Source organism: Lonchura striata, chromosome 11 (assembly GCF_046129695.1).
Source record: "Lonchura striata isolate bLonStr1 chromosome 11, bLonStr1.mat, whole genome shotgun sequence".
In the NCBI taxonomy this organism is placed as follows: Eukaryota; Metazoa; Chordata; class Aves; order Passeriformes; family Estrildidae; genus Lonchura; species Lonchura striata.
The window spans coordinates 10,109,995-10,132,604 of record NC_134613.1 but is presented as its reverse complement, the minus strand read 5'-3'; the positions used below and the strand labels follow the sequence as shown (position 1 = coordinate 10,132,604).

The window sequence follows — 22,610 nt, the reverse complement described above, 5'->3', positions numbered from 1 at the left end:
AACTACATGGTAGAACGTAGTGTAAAAGAAGCCTGAAGAAAAAATTGTCCTTGGAAAAAGGAAATAAACATAGTTTTTGTTCTGACAAGAAATTCTCTCTTCTTTGCTGTGGTACACAGAGCAGGATCTACAGGACATGCATGGACACGTACCCTAAATACTTGGCATGCCTTCCCCACCCTTAGAGCAGGAAAGCAGCTCTCCAGCTCATGAGCTCATGCAAAGCCCCACAGTTCTAATTCCTAATGCACTCTGGATAAGGAGCAGAGCACAGCTCAGGATGCTCAATTTCCTTTGTGCATCTTCACACCCACACATCCAGGTTGTCCCCCAGAGGGGCTCACACAGACACATCTCCATCCTGTTCCTGAAACTTTCTACTCAGCAGTTCACCTAAGATTATTGCCATGGATTCTTATTAATTTTTCAATTTATATCCTACTTGATTCTGTGATTCTGCAAAAGTTGAAGACCCAAAACCTTTGCATCCTAAGGATAAATATTTTCTATGCCACAGAAGTCTCGACCTATGAAGTTAAAAGAATATTAACATTTTTTTTTTTTTTTTATTACTTCCTATGTCCCAAAATATCTTGCTGACCTGCCCATTTGCACCAGCCCTGGGCTGGGATGTCTAACATCTGGGAAGGTCACCACACTGCAGAACAGTTTCCTATGTTATGGACTGATTAAAGACACAGACTGTGTTACATGAAATGTGGCCAAAGCCCAGTAAGGCACAGTAATGCAATAACTGCTTTTACTGAAGTCTCACTATGGAGGATATAAGTGATGGGGCCTCTTCAGAAGCAGACTTCCACAGAAAAAATTACCATGAATGATCCTAGAAAAAAGGTCTTTCAGGAAACGACTTATTTGTCCTCGTGCCAACTCTGTCTCACAAATTGTCAAGAGGCAATAGTCTCAGAAGCAATGGGCCTGATTGCAATTCACAGAAAAAGAAACACAGAAGAATGAGTTCACAGCCAAACAGGAACATTAATAAAGTATCCCTTTGATAATAGCAGGACATGCCTATAATACCCATGTTTTCACAACCACTTGAATCTTATCTCAAGAGATCCAATATCCCAGGCAGTAGAAAAATCCTTTTGAAACTCGGATTTGTTCTTAACAACACAGTCTTTTCTTCTTTGAAAACTTAACACCTGCTCTCCAATCTGTATTTGTAATTCAGGCCCCTGTCCTGCATTGTTCTGCTTTAACAGAGAGCAGAGGGATCGCCTCTGGCATGTACAAGAATATCAATCTTGCTAATATGATTAGAAGCAGCTGTGAAGACAAATGTATACAGATTTTAAGCTGTCTGTGGTGTAGGTGCATATACCAGTTGCCAACACACACAAATCCTCAGGCCATTGTATTTTCCCTGCAGTTGATGCCCGTGCTAACTGGATATAGAACATGTGCTGTTTTCACTTGGCCTTCCAAATTCAATATCCAGCACTAACTGTGACCAATAGCCAATATAAACAGGTGGTCTGATCAGCAAAATTTCCACTTTCCTGTGAATGCAATAAATATTTCAATAAGCAATTAAGCAATAAGTATCTATTGAAATGTCAGGGTAAATTATTGCAAATTGCAATAATTTAGTGAATTAGTCAATAATTTAAATGCTGTAATAAACAACGTAATATGTATTGCAGTATAGTTTCATAAATCATAAATTGACCAACATCTAGAATATATTATATGTTCTATACAAACATGCAGAACCTCCTTCATATACAAACACTACCCAAGCTTGCATACACATAATTCTCAATTAAATGGTGGACAGGGATTTACCAGTGCATAAATAACATTAACTGCTTAGGTTTAGACACATGGTTTTAAAATCTGTTTGTACATTTCAGTAAACTAAAAAACATATTTCAGTTCTGACTACTGCTAACCCTTTGTAAACACTCCTCTCATGAAAATTAATCTCAAATAAAAAGATCTATTAGAGGTACACTTCATCAGAATTAGTATCAACACGTAAGGATAAAAGTAAAAATTAATTTGTGTGAACAGTTTTGTCTGCATGCATTAGGCAGCATCCATAGAACTTCACAAGTCAGATAACCTGATTTTGAATTTCAAAATATTTAAGGCCTTGACTATATTTTTGTTATGATTTGAATTTCGCAGGTCTCTAACATCAACCCACCACTCCTATTGTTGCATTTGGAATGCAACATGTGTTGTCACCAAGTACTGAAGTAATTTTTGTGGCAGTAGCAGCAAAATTTCAGAATTACTGCTACTATTGGATAAGCCAGAGGTGACTTTACAAAACATTGTGTATTAGAAAAAGGGCAAAAAGCACTCCTGTATTAAAAGATCATTCCTATCCCCAAAATGTCCTGAAGAATAATGCTAAATGTGAGCTGGAGATTGAGATCTTGCTCCGGGCTGTGCACTGAGGGCAGGCATAGCTTCACGTACAGCACCAGGATCCCATTTCCTCTGTCTCAGCCCGCGGGGCTGGTGCCAAGCATGTTTACTGATGAATTCCCCATGCTCTGTAGCAGGCTGCACAGAACAAGATTTTCAACCTAAACACAGCCCCCTGACACTTTACAGAGCTGGGGCTTGTTCTCCTTGCAGAATGTGCTAAGAAATGTCGTTTTGCTGTAATTGTAAAGCAGATAATGGTGAAATGTGCTTGGGCTGGGCTGTACAAACACGCAGGAAGCTGAGCCTGCCCAATTTACCTGTGGGAATGAGCAACACATTGCACATTAGCTCCAGGATGTGCCTTTGGATTTGAAACGGGGGGAACGAAGAGATTGTCCAAATAAAAGAAGGATAAATCAGAGAGAAAGGGGAGGGAAGAAATTCAATATACTGAGCAAAAAATAATCCTTATTACTCTGCAGTATCAGATCTAACCATGGTGCTAGAAAATCAACACTTACCAAAAAAAAAGCTTATGAACAGTCACTAGAGAAAGCCAGATTTTTTTTTAAGTCTAAGACTCAGCTATTCTTTTCATAAATGATGAAAGAAATAACTAGACTTTCCTTCCAATTATTTTTAAGCTAAACATATATGGTATATGTGACAGTCATGCATAAACATTTGAAAATACTGTATGAAATAAAGGATTAAGAATGTTCAGTAATGCTGATATGGGTTTTGGAATAAGACCAAAATAAAACCCTCAAAACCAAGCCCAGAACCTAACTAATTAAAAAAAAAAGCAAACACTTGATAGCAACATTGTTAAATAACTGAGAACCCTCTCAAGGAGAATTAAGACCTTATAAACTCAGAATACCAAGTTTTAAATACATAGTGAAACTATGGATAGACAAATTAGGCTAATCAGCATGTCTTTTTTTACTCATTTCCCTACTAATGTTCTGTATGTTCACTGAGCTAAAATCAATGGGTTTTTATTCTGCGTTTGGCTGCTGAGATTCAGGTTTGATTAATGGACAAACACTGGGAGTCATGTTCTCTCTCATGCTCTTGGAACTCCATGGCAACAACTGCCCTGTGGTGAGAAACAGCAGCCCTGTAGCAGCAGCTCAGGGAGCAGATCATCTTCATCATCTTCAAACACGCTGGGCTCGGTCTAAGGGGAAGCAGGGTTTAAAAAGGATCCTCCTCCTCTGACCTGCCCGAACTGCCACAGTCAATCCCAGCTGGAGCTGGCCCAGCAAAGCCAGCCACCTTCCTGAATCAGATTCCATCATCTACACCACAATTGAATTTGTCAGTCTGTGTGCAGACAGATGTAACCATGCTGGATAAAAGACGAGGAATAGGAAACTGGCTGGTATTTCTGCTTTCCCGTGACAGTTTCTGTTCAGAATCAAGCTTTTCTTCTATTCAAATGACTTGGCCATGTGCAAGAATCTCTTTGATATATTGCATTTTACATATTGTATTTTCAGCATATTTTTCAATCTAGCTACAAATACAGTGGAGTCATTCAACTGGTATTTTTCCCATTTTTTCAAAATTTTTAATTTTGTGAAAACTGAAATCTTTCCTCACAATATGTTTGTTTTGCTGAAAATGAACACCAGGATGTCAAAATAATTTTAACTTTCTTGTTTCACTTCAATGCTGAAACACCTTATTACACTGACAACTAAAATAATTTTACATCCTAATAATATCCTAATAATATTACAATTATATATATATATATATATAAGTTTTGACAATACTGATCCCAAATAATTTGATACTTAAAAATGTTTTCTATTCCTGGAACATTTTCCCATTTTGAGCTTTTGTTCAAAGTTGGAATGAACACAAGTAGTGAAAATGTTAACACTGCAATAACACAATGTGATCCTCTCCCTAAGACACAGAGTAGACAAACAATAAGTTGCATTACACATGCCAATTTTTACGTAAACCATGACCTGTTGTTTGCTTAAGGAATGCTTTGGCTCTTGTCAGTAATGTTAAAGCACCTCATATGCATTACAGAAAACCCATGAGACATAGAGGGTATTTGAAACTGAATTTACAGTTGGGATCAGGACACAGAAAGATTAACTAACTTTCTCACTGCTAGATCGGAAACCTGTGCAAGCCTTAAATGCAGTTCTGCATCCCACCCTGCCTTCCCTGAGCATCCCAGTCCCAGTGCCTTGTGCCACATCCCCACCAGTCCCAGCCCCCGAGCTCAGGGCCAGCAGCACTGCTCTGCCTTTCACCAGATCAGCATTTGGTGCATTGTTTATAATTTTACTACTTCAGTTGATCAAAGTAATGGACTAGATGTTGACTTTTTAGATGTTTTGGCAGCATAGTTGGAGGAGCTTGAAATTATTAAGCAGATGTTCTGCACCATAACTGGGGGTTTGTTTTGCTCTAATGAGATGCAGTATTTGTTACAATGAAGGAAATTGCTTGTGGATTTGCTGTAATGCATTTTACATACATAGAGTTACATTTATACTGGAGCAATGAAAAGAAAATACAGTAAAAGTCCACATTACTTTTCAGATCTGATGATGTCACCAGACTCATATTATTACATCTGAAAAAAGATCAAGCTCAACTTTTAGAGGTCTGTTTCTGTTTTTATACTTGATATTCACCTCAGTGGTGCAATGGGTCCAAACAGTTAGCTCTTTGTGATCTCTCTCCAGAGGAATCACTGTACTATTGCAGCAGAACCAACCAGAGTGGGTTGCACCTCAGAGTTTTTAGGCTTCTAACCAAAATTATGCAGAGGCAGATCTCCTCGCTGTGTAGATATATGAGCAAATTTAATACACTGTTTCTCTGGCTCTTTCAAATTCAATTTTAAATTTGTGATGTTTGGATTTAAATTCAGAGTTACACAGTGCAATATGGAAAGTAAATTAACAAATTCACAAGTTGGCTCAGTGGACAAATGCCAGAGATTTGTATCAATCTCTATGTAAGAGTGAGGACTGATCCAGAAAAATATTAACAAGAATTGTCTGTCCTTTGTAAAAGACCTCAAACTGTGGCTTAGATATTTATTATGCACCACACTTATAAAACTTCCAAGATGTCTAATGGAAACAGCACAATAGAAGCCAGTTCTGCTTTTCATTTTATATACTACCACTGGGAATCTCTTTCTTCTGATGTTCATCCATATTGTAAGTTTTTTCTTCACAGTGGGTAAGAGTTTCCTTGCTTTGAAAATAGTAATTCATCAGAATAAGAAGGAGCATATATAAATGCCAGTCCAACTACTTATATTGTCTAAATTGGTAAAATCTTTTTAATTCCCTTTATAACACTCAGCACTACCAAGTAACTCCATCAAAACACTAACAGAACATTCCAGAGAACACAAAAATGCCAATATTTAATTAATAATGTGCAGTAGGCACCCACATTCATATTAATATGTAGCCTCATTTTTCTAGCAAACAGTAACATCAGTGAGAGCTGTGAACTCTGCTCCTTTGAAAGCCTGTGAGATGAAGTTGGAAATCATCAATCTGAGAGCTCTTAAAGGAATGCCACATTAAAAAATACACTGTAATCCTTAATCCTTTTGAACCCTCAGTAGCAGTTTATCTTTACAAAATCACATCCCTTCCCCCAATCTCAACATCCTGCACAGTGACTTCAAGCTAAGCCTGAGCTCGGCGAGTCTCAGCCCTGAGCTGCAGCCACAGGGACTAGCTTGGCTTTCCTACACCACAAACCATGGAGTCTTCTCCTCCCAGCCCACAGACAGTGGTTTTACCTGAACAGGTGAGGCTTGAGCAAATGACTTCTACCTTGCATTTGTCCAGGCCATGGCAGCTGGCACATTTTCAACCAGCTGATGTGGGGCAGCAGGAACCCGCAGGCAGGGCTGGCTGCGCCTGGGATTCGGGCCCACCTGAGGCAGCCTGGGCATCTCCCTTTGGCAAAAACTGCTCGTGCTTTAAGTGCCCCACACCATGCTTAAATATCAAATACCAGTAAGCCACCAATGAGGAAAACACAGCAGCAGCAGCAGCCTTGCCAGATCTGAAACCAAACAGATTCCAGACTTCAGCTGGCTTCCTAAAATTTTCAACTAGCCAGAACTTCTGACCTGTCACCTCACATCACACTGCTGTTGGTAACTATGACCAAAGGCTTTGGCCACACTTTAAACTGACCCAAAACTTATTTTCAAAACTGAGAAATATTTAGAATGTTAAACAGGTAAAATCCAGAAATTTTAGTGGAACAAGAACTTATATATTTACCCTTTCAGTATACATAGGTGTTAATTTCTGAAACCCATTTTATGCCATAGAAATTACATTAAGAAAACAGAATTTTACACCTAAATCTTCTGGAAAGTGCAAGTTCTACTACTGACAGTGTGCATAATGAATTTTTCAGTACACAAATGGAAACTGTGAACATAAATGCTTAGATTCACATTTGAGTCTCTCTGAAGTTATTGCTTTCTTTCATATTAGCTGAGACTGGAACGGGCTCAAAATGAACAAACTGTAAGTGAAAAATATCTTAATATGTAATTCTTTCAATATAATGTAACATACTCAGAAAAAATCAGTCTTCCATAGTAGATGGGAAAGTCTCTGTTTACTAAGACCCTTTTTATAGTTCAATTTTCCATTTCTCCATTACTTCAGTGCTTGGAGCTTTTTAGAACTAGAAATACATGTACTATTTTCTGTTTTTAGGACAATTGTCAGTACTTTAAAAGTTCAGTAGAATAAACGTTTCATTTCTAGTCACCATTTTAATTACTCAGGAACACAGCAAAACAAAAGACAGACACATTTTGGGGAGGGGTTAGGAAGTAAAGTACTTTGGTGTCTGAGATGATCCTGAAGCCCTTCTTTGTGTACCTGTAATTTGTTCACAGAATGAAAGAAGAGTCTGAATCCCACGTTTATGTCACTGTTTTCCAAGTCCCTGCTTAAGAGAACCTCTGAGCAGAGCAGAGGCTGCAGGTGCACTCTTTGAACTCATCATTTTTCAAAGAAACTGAAAATTTCTAGTGAGTTCCTGAGCCTCCATGGAATTATGTATATACCAATTCTCTGAAAACAAAGAAATCTGGATATTATCAGCCTGCAACAGTTTTTCAGGATAAGTTTTGTTCACTTTTTTAGTTACATGTGGAATTTTCTTCTAAATTACCTCATCCAAAAGCCATTGAAGAGAATGGGAAAAACTCATGCTGACCTGAACAATTCTTATACCATTAGGACCTATAAAAAGTTATATTTATATTGCTTTTCTTTACCTTCAGCAGCAACCTGACTGGGAGCTCTGCAGCCTGCTACACACACAGCACCACATTAGGACAATTGCTCTTGGCTGGAATAGATAAATGTGAAAGCTTTTCTGAAATCAAACACATGGAAAATACTATGAAACTATTTCAAACCTTTCGAAATGCATAATTGAATCAATAAAAAACATTTCCACACACATTAACTGAGGCAAAGATTGTGTATTCACTTGATTTTTGAAACTGCAAATTGTAAAAGAAATGTGCTCAATTGTATACGGAATGTTGAATAAATATTTCATGCATTTAACAACAAAAATGGAACATGTCTTGATAATCCTTTGCTTAACTGCTGCCCTGTTTATTCAATACTCCCCAAAGTTAATGCATAACATGTTAAAATTATTACAGTCTTGACCTTGGAGCTCCATTTTATTCTCCAGACTGTTTCATAAATTGGGGAGATAGGGCAGGATCACTGGGGTTCATGCAAGCAGTGCACACCTGCAAAACACTGTGAACCCCAAGTTCCCCCCCTTTCTTGTCCTCACACTATAAGGAATGGTGGTGCAGGTCTACGTGATAAGGACTCCTAGGAATACAAACATGGAACTCATACAAAATAGTTTCCTCGTGAAGCTATAAAATCCATCTGCTCAGAGCATCTGATCTTCCATGGCTCTGCTACGAAAGGAATCTATAACCAAACAGAACAGATTTAGGAGAATTCAGACTGACTCAATTTTTGTATCCCCAGAGAGGTGTAGGACAGGGTGCCTTCTTTTCATTGGTGCTTTGCTGTAAAGAATTCAAAGGAAGTAACATTGTTGATTCGACAGCAAAACCAAATTTTTTGAGTGAAATTTTGTCTCTGATGCTTAATGGAGGACATTTCCCGTGGACAATAGGAGTCAATAGATACCAGCAAACAAGACTAAAGCATCCCAAAGCTCAGTAGTCATTATGCAGTAACAGTTACTTGGACACAGTAACCATCCACTGCAGAGGGGGAGAAATAGCATAGTCAACATCTTCATTTGTCCCTGTTCTCTCCCCTACCTTGGCAAACACAACATACAAAAGACTGGGTGCTACAAAATGAAATGGAAATTCTAAAAGAGTTTTTTATCCTTCCAGTGGGTAGGATTATAGGTTACCACATAACCTTTGGGAGAACTGACAGAAAAGAGGAATCAGCATTATCTTTATTTCTTATTCATACATGGCAGAGGTTTTGCTGCTGAGAAAGCTGCGCTTGATCCAAAATGGAGGACTCAGAAAAGATGGAGACAAGCCCCTGGAACTGCCAGGGCAGATTAAATTCTTAGGCTATGTTAATTTAAAGTAAGATTGCTCTATGCTAATTTTCACTCCTAGATAATCACATCCATACCACATCCTCAATCCCTAGTAGGCCTCTGTTTCCAGGGTATTCTCTTGCCCATCTTTACACAACTCAGATTGTTCCCCAAATCAAAGGGATCCAAATCCTCAGCTGCCCACTTGCAGCGAGTTTTAGGCTGCTCAGCACAGCCACTGGACACAATGAAGCTATGTAAGAAGCTTAGACAGATAAGGACTGGTACAAATTGATTATGTGAGCTCATATACTGTTGATTCATGTAGCACCACTTATTACGGACTGCCTGACAGCCAAGTCAGACATTGAGAAAGTTGTGATAAAGCTACTAAGTACTTAATACCAATAGCTTGTGTTTTGTGGATCAAAACATTCCATTGATTCCATTTTTTGGGGTGCAGGTGTTTGTCTTTAATTCATTTTTGAATATTGGATGTCTGCATCTTGTTTCAAGGGACACTAATAGATAAAACAGACTCATTGTATCAAAGCATCTGTACCACTCACTGCTTCACATGCTTTGCAAATAAGAAATCTTCCTTCTACATTCTGTTCTAGCCTAAGAATCTTCAGTATCACACAATCTGGATACAATTTTGTTTCTATATCTGAGCCTGAAAGCCACAACATCCATCTTAACTTTCTGCTCCAACCAAAAGAACTAAAAAGTGAAATGAGGGCATCATTCTTCCTGGGGCATTTCCCCAACTCACAATTAATACAATTGTATAGGTCAGTTACTCTAAAACACACCTGTAAATATTGGTCACCTGGACACAGAGAGCAGTGTCTCTTACAGCAAACCTAGGCTACATTTATCTAAAGCCTGTAAGAATATGACCTGACAGATATGACCTGTCTGCTTTCTCTCACTTTCTTTTACAAATACATTCTGTTTAGATGGTTTATCTTCCATTGCACTTCAGAGTGTCTTGAATTTACAGCTGAATTACAACATTTGATGGATAATTTCCCATTTTCCTAAAGGCACTAACAACCATTTCCAATTCTTGAAGCTCATCCAGGTGTTCATCGATAAACACCAACTTCTTGCTCTCACCACTCTTAACCCACTTTCCCCTCCAAAGAGCACATAGAAAAGTAAGGAAATTAAAGTATGCACAATGAATTAGAAACATTACCTGTGGTGCATGTGATCTATTACAGAGAAATGGCTCACTTCAGTCACCAGAGTATGGTGGGCCCTGCTTAAAATAGTCCACTTAAAAATTTATATGCATTATTAATTATTGTAAAAGCCAAGCTCTACTATCACTAAGCTTCTTAGAAATGCAAATCAAAATATGTATATTAATGAAATTATAAAGAAAGAATAGCTATAAAAGGTAAGTTGCCATGTGGAAGCACTAGGTTTCCATATACATAAATATCTAAGCAATTTTTTTTATTAAAGCTTTCTATAGAAGTAGTTACATATTTCAGTAATACACAGGATATTTACAATTTCCAGGTCAAGCTCAACACAACAGATGTTCAGGAAGCAGATTTATAGATGAAGTCAAAGAAATGCCTCAGATACTTTACCACAACTGTACTAATAAAACTACAAACTTCCATGGGCTTTCTCTTGTGATCCATTCACAAACAAGCAATAAATAAAGGAGGAAACAGGGACATAGCATAAGTGAACTTCTTGTTCTGCATTTGAATAAATCTTAGTCTCATAAGTGACCAATATTTCAAAAACATTTCCGTTAAAAGTGAAATAGAATTTTCAGTAATGTGTGAAAAAATGGATATTTCACTGCCTCACAAAGGATTTCCACTGAGTCTGAAGGAAATTAGAGATCATATTCCATCAGAATTCAAGAGGGATTTTATGCCTATAGTGCCTAAGCTCTTGTCAGTAATTACAGGTATATGCTTCAGGATGTCTTGTATCCTATCATTATGGAAGCAGGCACTATTTGAATTGTAACTAGTCAATAAAAATAAACACCATCTACTCGTTACATTCCAAGTCTCCCAAAACTGATGCCTCATTGATGAATCTGTCTGCCTACAGCATTTCACATAAAACAGGAGAAGCAAAACCAAATTGTCTTAGGAAATAAAGTGCATGCAATTAAAGGACATGCACTGTAAAGTACAACTAGCCACAGACTGGAATAGAAGCCATCAAGAAATTTCTAACAGGTGGAGGCAAAAGAGAAGCAGAGAAGTATGGTCTGCTGCAATGAGAAATGAAGACTTCAAGCAGCTGCCTCATTGAATATAATAACTTGCAGCTGGGTGAACTGCAGCACAGCTGGATTATTTCTAGAGATACTGTGTATAGATTCCCAGTTTATATGTATATATACATATATAGTCGAAGGATATATGTATATGTGTATGCTCACTAACTAGAAGTAAGTTACTTGAGAAAGTATAAATACAATATTAAGATGACTTCTTGTCCTCTGGGTGAAAACATTAGGTTGTCCAAGTATTGCACACAAAGCTAAGAGAATGTAAATGTAGCTCAGCACAGCCTCTCCTAAGCCCCAGGGAGCTGGCAGTCACAAATCAGGGAAGGCCAAGCATTAATAAACTGGGACTCAGTTATCTTTGGGTCTCAAGGACTGCACTGCCAAGGTTCACAGGCATTCAGAAAACACACCAGGACCCACCTTCCTGACCCATACACAACAATCAATTCTCTGAGTACTCTAAACTGAAGTTCCACTTCCAGTTAACATAAACAGATGACACAAATATTACATTTCTCCATATATATCAACCTACACAGTGTTTCTAGAATGGTTTCATACCAAGATGTAATGAACTCCAACCACCAAATCCAAGTATAATAGATTCAGGTTTGGCCTTGGAACAGCTTTCTGCTGTTCCATCACTGAATGGAAAATACTCCACAAAACATCTTATTGATGAGAATATAGAAGTGAATAAATGGTCTCCTCTCAAGCCCTTATACCCTTCTAGTCTGCACAAAGCCCAGGCAACTGAACCACAACCTCCCAAGCCTAAAACATCAGCACAGCTGCTCTCTGCCTACAGCTGACTGTCCAGGATCCATATGCAGCTTCTGCAATGTCCTGGTAACTGCACTCCCTGACCTCCTCTCTGACACCAGCTCTCTCTGACTCCTGGGTACTCCAAGTGCTTGATGCTATTGTATCTTGCAGCACCTGACCAAGATTCTTAAGAGATCTTATGCTTTTCTTCTATTTTATAATTACTTAAATCATATTAATCAGACCTCACTCTGTGTCTTCAGTGTCATCAATTGCCAGCAGACTGAAGAAGTTTCTTAGCAACTTCAACATCTTACGTAGGACCACTACATTTTGATCTGCTAGAAAAAGATAATTTGTCATTCAAAATGAGTGAAAACTTAAAAATCCAGCAAGAAAAAAACCACAAATCAATAAATGCAGCAGCTTTGCTTTATTCTTCAATCTCCATCTTAATACTCAAACTGATTCATACTAAATCTTAAATGCTTCTCGTCTGACACAAAGTATTGAAGTTGCAGTATTTACTAAACCTTGTGGAAGCTATAAATATCATTTTCTTCAGAGCTTATATTTATCCCAGCTGTAGCAGGCAGACATCTCTAGCTAGAAGGCAGGTTACTAGGAGGTATTTTAAGACAAAAGTGAACTGATAAATGATTTTACAGCATGTACAGATTTACCTGCACAGTGAGTTCTGTGAACACAACACAGGCTTCAGGATGGAGTATTGACATGAGTGTCATTTTAGAGAAAAAAGTGCCATTGAAGTTCAGCATGAAAAACCATGCTGACCAAATATCCCTCCATTCATTCAATGCTTGGATTCTGACACATTTCAAGTAAAGAGAAGCCAGCTGAGATGCCTCCTGACCTATCACAAGGCTGGGTGCTGATTCCCAGCTCTGTCAGCCTCTTTTGCCCCAGCTGATTTTGAATCATTCTTTGTGGTGCCCATCAGTAGTTAGGTTTGGCAGCAACAACACTGAGGGACACTGAGGACACATTTTTCCCCCACAGAAAATGCAGCAGTGACACCAGTGCCATTTGACACACCCTGCTTTCAGGCACAGGAATTTTCATCCCAGCTGAAACTCAGCCTGACTCCGACTCTGCTCCAGGAGCAAGGTGGTGTTACAGGCTCCGTAACAAGTCCTGTGTGTCAGCAGCACCCAGAACAGGGAGCTCACAGGAGCCAGCCAGGCCCGGCAGAAGGAATGGAAGAAAGGCTGCCAGGCCTCGCAGAGCTGCTGCTGGCTGCCAGAGCCAGCCGGGCCCGCAGCAGGTGGAGGCGCAGCCCCGGGAGCACCCAGCAGGAATGGGGCCACTCCGGGAATGGGAACAGGACCGGGGCTGCTCCGGGACCGGGACCGCTCCGGGAACGGGAACGGGGCCGCTCCGGGAACGGGACCGGGACCGCTCCGGGAACAGGAACAGGACCGGGGCCGCTCCGGGAACAGGAACAGGACCGGGGCCGCTCCGGGAACAGGACCAGGGCTGCTCCGGGAACAGGACCGGGACCGCTCCGGGAACAGGACCGGGACCGCTCCGGGAACGGGAACGGGACTGGGACAGCTCCACGCAGCTCTCCGGCCTCCAGGCCTGGCTGCCAGCAGCGAGCTCTTCCAACTGCTCCCGAGACCTGAGCGTGGCTCTGCTCCTAGAAACTCGGCTGGCTTCATCCAGCACTTCAGCCAAAGACATCTTGACTCTACCAAGTGGAATGGAATCAAGTGTACAGACACCACCGGGATGATCCCTGAGCCACGTCCCTGCTCCTACTATAGCCTCCAGAGCCAACATCAGTCAGCCCTAACACAAGCCACAGCTGCACATGTGAAATCACACACACATTGGAAACAGTCAGGATTCCTGGGAAATAAATGTCCTGCCCTGCAGACAAGTGCAGTCACCTGAAAGGAGAGCTCCGAAACTAGAGCTGATTAATTTACAACAAAAAGCAAACCAAAACATCATTTGGAGGGAATGCTTGGTCAAGTATGCATTTTGGAAAACTTCCCATTAAAAATTCATTGTAAAATAATAAAACAAAAAAATTAACAGAACTATTTCCATTTAAATTTAACATTTGCTTTACTTTGAGGGAAGAGCCTCAATATCTGTTAGGGTAAACCATGTTTGATTTTCAGTGAACCAAGTTCTGATTTGCAAAAGCTCTCTTTTTCTCTAAGAAAATGAAATTGCTCAAACTTTGCAGTCTTTTTCTCCTTGTAATATCCTTCACTTAGAAGGAAGAAAAAAGCCAAGTCCCCAAAGAATACATTTTTAGCTTTTTCAAGTTTTACACACTTGAGGGGCAGCCCTGACTGTCACCATTCTGAAGAGGCCAGCAAAGCCCAACATCCCTGCAGGACCCTGCAGAGAGCAGAGCTCACAGTGCCTGTGTCTGTACAGGTGTAACTCTACCAGCTGGAACAGAAACCCAGAAACCTGCTGCTTAAAAGGCTGTTTATTACACATACCTGGCTGACATTTTCAAACAGAAGCCAAAGCAAGAAGTCTGCAGCTGACCAGGACTTTTTGCAGTTGATGATTTGAAAATACTGCATTTTGATGGTATATTTTGGATGCACAAGAATATCTAGGTATCCTCCTGAAGGCAAAATATCAGGCAAAGGTTCTCCTGGAGAGAAACTTTTTTCCATATTTAACCTTATAGAGAATTTCTGACAAAAAAGTCCACAGCTGTCTCCCTCCTTTCAACAAATGCAGCCTTTTTTCACTAAGAGAGACTCCTGTGGCCAGATCCCCACAGTAGCCTTTTCAATCCATCAACAGGATCTTTCTTTTCAATAGATTTTTTATTCAGCCATCAAAAGGTTATGGAATTTTCATCACAATTAAAAATGAAAGTTAACTGAATTTAAGATTTCAAATTAAAGAGTTCAATTATAAGAATGATTAAAACATTCACTATTTCTTTAAACTTCCTTGCAGATGTTATTGTTACATCACTGTGATGTACATCACCAATCTGAACAAGGGAGAAATAAAAATATGCAAACTTTTTAAAAAACAATAATAATTACACTTAACTCACCAGCAAGACAGTGCTGTGAATTACAGTTTAATTGCCCTTCTTGATCCAGTATAAACATTAGGAGCAAGCTGTTCTATGCAGGGGAGGGAAAAAGAAATGATCACGGCATGTTCTAGATCCCCTGATTCATCTTTCCTGGCAAAAGATGGAGTGAGTCAAAGCTGCTGTGTAGGAAGCAAGGAGAGGGATTTGGGCTCAGCATTGGCTGGGTCTTCTCAGCTGGGGTTTGAAAAGGGATGCATCAAAGCTAACACATCATAACTCTTCAGGGCCACCTTGCAGAAGTAATGCTGTCTGCAGAATGTGCCTTCAGCCGTGTGCTTGCAGGGATACCTGGCTCCTTGCTCTGCCTAAAGGCATGGTACAAAGTACCAGAGTTGTACAGCTCTGAAACTTCCTTTTGGGCAAACATGGCTTTAATTAGGAACAGCATACACTGAATGTTCTTAATTGGAGATAAAGAGGTGCAGCTCTGTCAGTCCTCACTTTGCCCACAATAGATAAGGACTGAGACATGGCTACATTAGAAACAAACATTATCAGATTTAACTGGGTATCAGATATAATCCTACCCTCATCTGCACTGACTCATGTTCAGCTGTAAAAACAGGTAACATCAGCTGTGGATCAAAGCTGCCTGATGGCTCCCACTAAGTAAAAATCACATCTGCCTTTTCAAAACACAATCTGTATAATAATGCAAAACCAAGTTGTTTTCCCTTACCTTCTGCAAAAGGTTCCCATTCATAAAATCGACCCATAAATGGCTTGTTATTGTATGATGCACACTGTACCTCTCTAATATTCCTGCTGCTTTCAGGACACATCTGTTTAGATTAAAAAAAAAAAAAAAAAGTAGCATTATAATCAACAGCAGAGTTATTTTTGCCTTCCTATTAATGAACTTTAGAAGGTTAGTGAAGGCATTGCAAAATTCTAATCCGGATGAATGATATAAACATCAGGAGACCTCTTTAAAACAGGTAACAAGCTGTGCTGTAAGTAACAGTATCAAAAGTGCCTGTTGAAAAAAATTAATTTGTGAAGTTAATGAAGCAACAGTTCTAAAAAAAAAAATAAAGCTTCTATTGAGCTGTCATTTTCCTCAGCAACAGCACACTTCAAAATAAATTCAATACTAGATTAGAATTACTTCCTTTTCACAACAGCTTCACATTTTTCTTCATTAACTTTTTGGGCTCAGATTCAACAGAGTTGAAACACTCAATGTACATGTTTCCATAACTTATTAAAAGTTGACCACAGCAGCTTCTTATTCTCATCCTATGCTTCCATACCATACTTCCACTTTTCCTTTTGTATTTCTACATGCTGCTACTATAGCCACTGCATGACTTTGCATTTCAAGTCATGCCTTCCGATCCTGAGCTCTTGCAACTCAGGAGTTGGTATAGGAGTTTTGCAACTAAGTGCTGCTTTTCTACAAGCATGTGTGCACACAGATATTGAGGCAGGGCAGGTTTAACAGGTGGAAGTATCATCCTTCCTTAGTTCACCTGCAATGCACACCTTTGGCAAACCAGCCTTGTTTGCATGTGAAGTAGATTCCAAAAGCAAATACAAGTTAAATACTTAACGACTTTGTTCTGCCTGATTCCTCACGGCAGTTACAGCAGAAGTGTGTGTGGACACATACAAAGGGGAGAAAGACTTCTACCAAATGCAGGGGGTTAATTAGAACAATTTCTATGCCTGGCCAAAATAGGCAAGCATTGGGCACAGATGCATTTTTTTTGCATAGCCTTTAGATAATAAAAATGACTACTAAAAATACTATTCAAAAACATTAGAAATCATATTAAGTACATGGCTAAGTAACTGTATTTTCAAAGGGAACAGAAGAGAATCACTAAAAACAACTCTTGTTGCAACTGCAAGTCAGTTCTCTTATGTCTGTATAGTAGAAAAGACTGGTTGTCTGCTGGGGAAGCCAGGCACATCAGAGGTCCCAGAGGAATTCTTGCTTTGTATCCACCATCTCCCTAAAAAGATGCTTGTAACTAGATCAAAGAGATGTCAAAGTCAAGAGTTTTCAAGCGGGCTATAAACTGTACCAAAGACATGCCCAGGGGAAGGTTCATGGACTACTTTATCTTCTACAAAAAGCATGGTAACTAGTCTTCTAGAATAAACACTGTTTCTGGCCAAGCAGCCATCTGTGCTTCTTTGCCCACCCTATTGAGATCTCCAAGTACATGCAAATACTGATTTCCTCAACAAACCTTCTATTAAAAAAAAAAAAAAAAAAAAAAAAAAAAAAAAAAAAAAACCCAAGAAAACCTAAAAATAAACAAACAAAAAGCCTTCCCTGAAAACAGGACCATGAACCACCCCACTGGAAGGGTGGGACCAAAAGTCTTTCTAGTGCCAAATGCAGAAAGCAAAGCTATATTCCCACAACTGAAGCACAGCTCCTTCCATGTGTGGTACAGCAATGCAGAACATTTATTCACCACAACCACCATCCAAGGCAAGGAAATTTATTTTTCACAGAAACCAATTATTGCACATGTCCTAAAGGTGAAGGGATAGAACCTGAGCTGGCATAAATTAAGGTCACTACACTAAATTACAGCAGAACAAACATCAGTTTGTACCAGCCAAGAAGTCAGCCTGAAGGGTTTCTTTCTGGAATGCTTTTCCCTTTTTTTGGCATACCTTCTCTACCAGCCTATTGTGAAGTTTAGTTGCTTCTTGTTTTTCCTTTTCTGACCCTTGAGCTCATGCTCTTCTGTACCAGTATTTCTGGCTCATAAACCATTTCCTGCACACCCCACTCACACCAACTGCAGGCAATGTATGAGTAAAAATATCAAAATATTCATTGCTGTTGCCAACAAATAATGACACCCATCCCTTCTAAGATCCTTTTCATATAGCTACCATTTCTGTTTTTAAACTTACTGACAGTTGCCCACAAGACAGAGACCTCAGTGCTTTAAAGCAAGACCAAGGAGAGACAAACACACTAAACTGTGTGGATCAAGCAAAAATCAGAAGAACAGGCTAACTCAGAACATCCCTACTGCTTTAGAAGCCCCAACTCAATTGCCCTTCCTTCATTTCATTCATCAAGGTTTAATTGCAATATAAAATTTTGAGGAAAAATATGAGCAAACTGGTCTGCAAAAACACTTTGTTTTGTTCTTGATACAGATTATATTAATTTATATTTTTAATGTCTTCTAAAATATTCTTCAGCTATGAAGTACAAGTAGGCAAAATTACTATAGTCCATGAATCACCAAGGCTTAAGAGTTATATTATACTCTAGGTATATACTAGTTAACATCAATACACCATTTACTAACCCCACCTAAATTGTTAATGCACAGCTGAATGCAATGACTGTTTTATGCTGCCTACAGCTCAGCCTCCCTGAAAATGAAATCCTTGAGCCTTTCTCAAAGACCTACATGTGCCATACACTTTCTCTTGGCCTCTCTAGCTTTTCAGCACTTTTGTAGGCAGAAAACCCTAAAATAAAAAAGCAAGACCCTGTACAATCAAAAGTGAAGCTTCAGTACAGGGGGTCCTGTAGATCCTATTTTTTTATTTGTTCCCTGAGAGTACAAGCTATTTTTATACTTCAATTTAATTACTATTTCTGTCATATCTAGCTTGACTAAAACTCCTAAGATACAGCAAGAAGCATCTGTGATGAGAAGATGGCAAGCCCAAAGGCAGCTCCTATTTCCCTTCCCAGGCAGAAGTGGAGCGGGCAGGAGGCGGCGCTGGGGCTGCAGCTCTGCCAGCACAGCCCCTGCCCGGCCAAGGCAAAGTGCTGCAGCCAGCAGGCACATTGGCATGGCTGCAGGTGAAGAATGTTCTCTGGCTAAGCCAGAGGACTAGGATTTAAACAGCCCAGATCTCTTTCCAAAATTTCCCAGAGACTTTTGGAATGAACTTTGCTGTGATATTTAACTTACTGTGTGATTCTCCCTCGGTTTCCCCTCAGTGACATCAAGGCATTAAAATTGTGCTGCCTGTTGGAGACTTGAAAACAGTTTTTTGGTAAACAAAATGTTGACTTGGATTCAGGGTTTTGTTAGTGATGGATCTGGAATTTCTCCTTTTTTTCCTCAAAAACTCTGTCCTGTGATTAATAAGAGGGTTATTAAGGGAGTCTTTTTTAAGACTAGGGAGGCCAAAGCAGCAAAAAATATACTCTGCATCTACTAAGATAAATCTCAGATTCCTTTGAGTAGAGGCAGATATAAATTATCTAGAAATACATACTTTCTGCTGGGAGAGGGTTTTTAAATCGTTGTTCTTTCAGCTGTGCACTGCAAAATTAGATACAGCATCTAGAATGCATAATTTTGTATGTTTTTAGATGATCTTTCTCCTACTTAAAATATGCTGCTTGGACAACACAATGATGTAAATTTAGCATGTGGGGCTGCACTCAACGAAGTGCCTTCAAAGTGCTGGATACGGGTATTTTCACACAGGGTAAGGTGTCTCAGGGCTGCTGCACTTGCACACGGCTGTTTCAAGGAGGACACCCGGGCCAGAATTCCCTCCTGCGCCTTCAGAGCGTGAGGAAATCAGCAGCAGCAGCAGCACAGTGATGGGGCAGGCAGCACTCAAGACTAAATTTTAGAAGGATTTCTTTGTCTTGTGGGACCTCGGGCCAAACTTCTTGAAATGCATTGTGCCTGCTGTTGATAGAAACTTTGTGCTTTGGAAACAGCAGCTTTAGTTATGCCTCAGTTTCTTCTGAAATATGCAGGTATGAAAGTAGTCTGAGGGACAGCAACACACTGTATTTTCTTTGTAATGTACCATTAGAGTTTTCTTAAAATGAGCTGCTAGTAAAGACTATAAAACAAAGAAACCACCCAATTAGTCTTTTAGCTTTTGGTTAACATTTGAAAAGCACAGTTTTTAACAAATCCTTGACACGTGGTTTAATTAAAGAAGTGCTGGCAAAACACCAGAAAATTATCAGTCTGCCAGCTGTGGGCTCACATCTGCCATTAGCAAATTTGTGTCAAAGCTGTGCTGAGATAACACTTCTGGAAATGTGTAAGGGGCTGATTTGGTCCTGAAACCACCTCTACAAGCAATTAAAACATTGACTAAGATTTTTGGCAATGTTTCATTCTTATGACCTACAGTAACTGGCAAATGCTTTTTCCAAGGCCCCATATCCCTTGATTCTCCAAGTTCAGACATAATTAATAATTAATATTTTTTCTGTGTGCAATACTACATGTTCAATTAAGTCCAAATAATCTAGTTGTACTCGTTTTCATTTTTGTAGCGGTTCTATATAATCATTTTAATCCTTTGGAATCCCAAAGGAAAAACACATCTCCAAAGAAAAATAATTTCAATACTTGTTTCTGAAACAGCAATCTGAAGATTGTTCATTCCTGTGCAGAGCTTACTCTTAAATATATTGTGTTCTTCAATATGCATAGTCTATAAATTCCAGTTCTTTACACAACAAGTCACCACTTCTGCAGTGAACTTTGAACTTCTGCTCTGAACTGCTGGTGTCTTGTTTCTCCTAAAACCTACAGAAGTTCCAAGTCCACTTAAGAAAGTGGAATACAGGGTCCTGCAAATGTTAATTTTCCAGATAGGCTGTTTCTCTTTAAATAGCCAAGGACTGCGCTTGCCCCATAGGTACTACCTCAAATCAAGGCAACCTAGTTTTGTCCACCTGAACACACACTGAAAGAGAGAAATGATCCATTTAAAATCCTAGAGACTCTCTGACTTCCCCAATAGTTCTAATTTTATAAAAGGGTAAGAGAACATAAAGACAACTGTCTGCCAACCAAAAAAAATATATATAAGGCATATTAAATATGTCTAGTTATCTGTGGCACAAAATACCAGACACAATTCAAACGGAACTGATGCTCCTGAAAAACCAAATTGTGCAAGAAATTTTAAAATGCATGTGAAGAACAGCTCTGCAGTAAAAATAGTGCTAGCCAGCTCTGGTTACAGTGCACAGCCACAGACAGTGCACTGTAAATGTCTGGCCTGACATGCAAGGAGAATTTCCATCTGGGAATGCAGTGGTATCTGCACAAGTTTATGAGGAAGGAGCACCTGTACTGGCAGACTCTGCACTGCCTCAAGCCATGAATTTACACCTCCGTGTCTGCTGCGATGGAGACAAGCAGAGTAATGACAGTCGCTGTGAACTCCAGTGAGCTTTGCTAACCACAGACTCCAGGCCATGCAGAGCCTGTGGCAGCTATAGGGGACTGCAGCCTTTCTCTTCCCCCTCACTCCTTTCAAGGGCTGCCTGTCACAGATGGTAAGGACCTTAGATGTGTGCACAATACAAAATCACTGTACTTCTACCCAAATCCCATCCAGGTAGCAATGAGCTTGTGTTTGGATCAAGGAAGATGGGCCCTGGCAGAGCTATGGGCTGCCTGCTGGCTGCCACTGCCATGGGCCAGGGAACTGCTGCCCTCTCAGCCTGCAGCTGAACCCTTTTTTCCATTAATGATTTCAGCTTTGCAACAAGAAGGTCGTCTGAATTTAACTAGGAAAGTCTTTGAAGTGCTATCCAAACCTGATCTTTATTAACTGCAATCTATCAGACACATAAGGCATTAATGCATAATGTGGCAAGTGCATCTATTACTGCTTTACATTTTTCCATTTTGTAGCACTTTACATCTGAAAATGCAGTCCATCTAATAATGGGGAAGAAAGCTCAACCAAACAGATGGAAAAAAAGAAGTATTTCTGCTTAACTTCACAGGTTTGTGGCTTTTTTCTTTTTAAATTCTCACTGACAGATCCATCTGATTAAACTGAAATAACTTATTTTATTTCAGATTTACAGCAACTTGTAAAAGATTCAAATCCAGCTTTGGTTTAAAATAAAATGTTAGTCACTCATCCATCCCACGCAAAGCATCCCAAATGATCTAATGTGCACGACTGGAAACATTTGGAACTACTACCTTAGGAGGGGCTAATCAAGGAGCTATAATAGGAAAATTAACAGTACATTTCCTCAGCAATACCAAAAATGTGTCAAGAAAATACTCCAGTTATGTTTAATGCTAAAAGTTTACAAATACTATTCCAAAAAAAACTAAGCAAGCAACCAACCAAAAAATTCTGAGAAACAATAATTGGTTTCTATAAGCTGGAAGCTGAGCAGTTAGAAAATGGAAGGCAAATACTGGAAACAGACCATGCTGGAAAAGAGCATTATCTGCTGTAAAGCAATACACAAGGTATGTCCTGAAAGTCAGGCCTATGTCAACTCACACCTGCACACTGAAGACTGTTGCTAGTCTTTTTTGATCCAGCAAAAGACCAGATGACTGGTCTTTTTAAAGTTGGGGGTTTTTTAAAGCAAAGTTACTGCTTTGCTGTCCCAGATTTCTTTCAGTACCCAGGCCCCTGAGCAAAGAGCTACTTCAGTATCGAGATTGGAGTTAACACAGAATATTCCTTCCATGCTCCCAAGCAACCATCAAAAGTTTGCATCAGAAA

At 39.6% G+C, this 22,610-nt stretch overlaps 1 protein-coding gene across 1 annotated transcript in view; it reads right to left on the bottom strand.

Annotated features, from left to right (window-relative positions):
• The window catches only part of THSD4 (thrombospondin type 1 domain containing 4), a 244,824-nt gene that overhangs the window by 160,824 nt on the left and 61,390 nt on the right, over positions 1 to 22,610 (bottom strand). Inside the window, exon 6 of the mRNA XM_077785884.1 lies at positions 15,829 to 15,931. Coding sequence (XP_077642010.1) covers positions 15,829 to 15,931 — 103 coding nt within the window. The remainder of the gene's footprint in view (positions 1 to 15,828; positions 15,932 to 22,610) is intronic.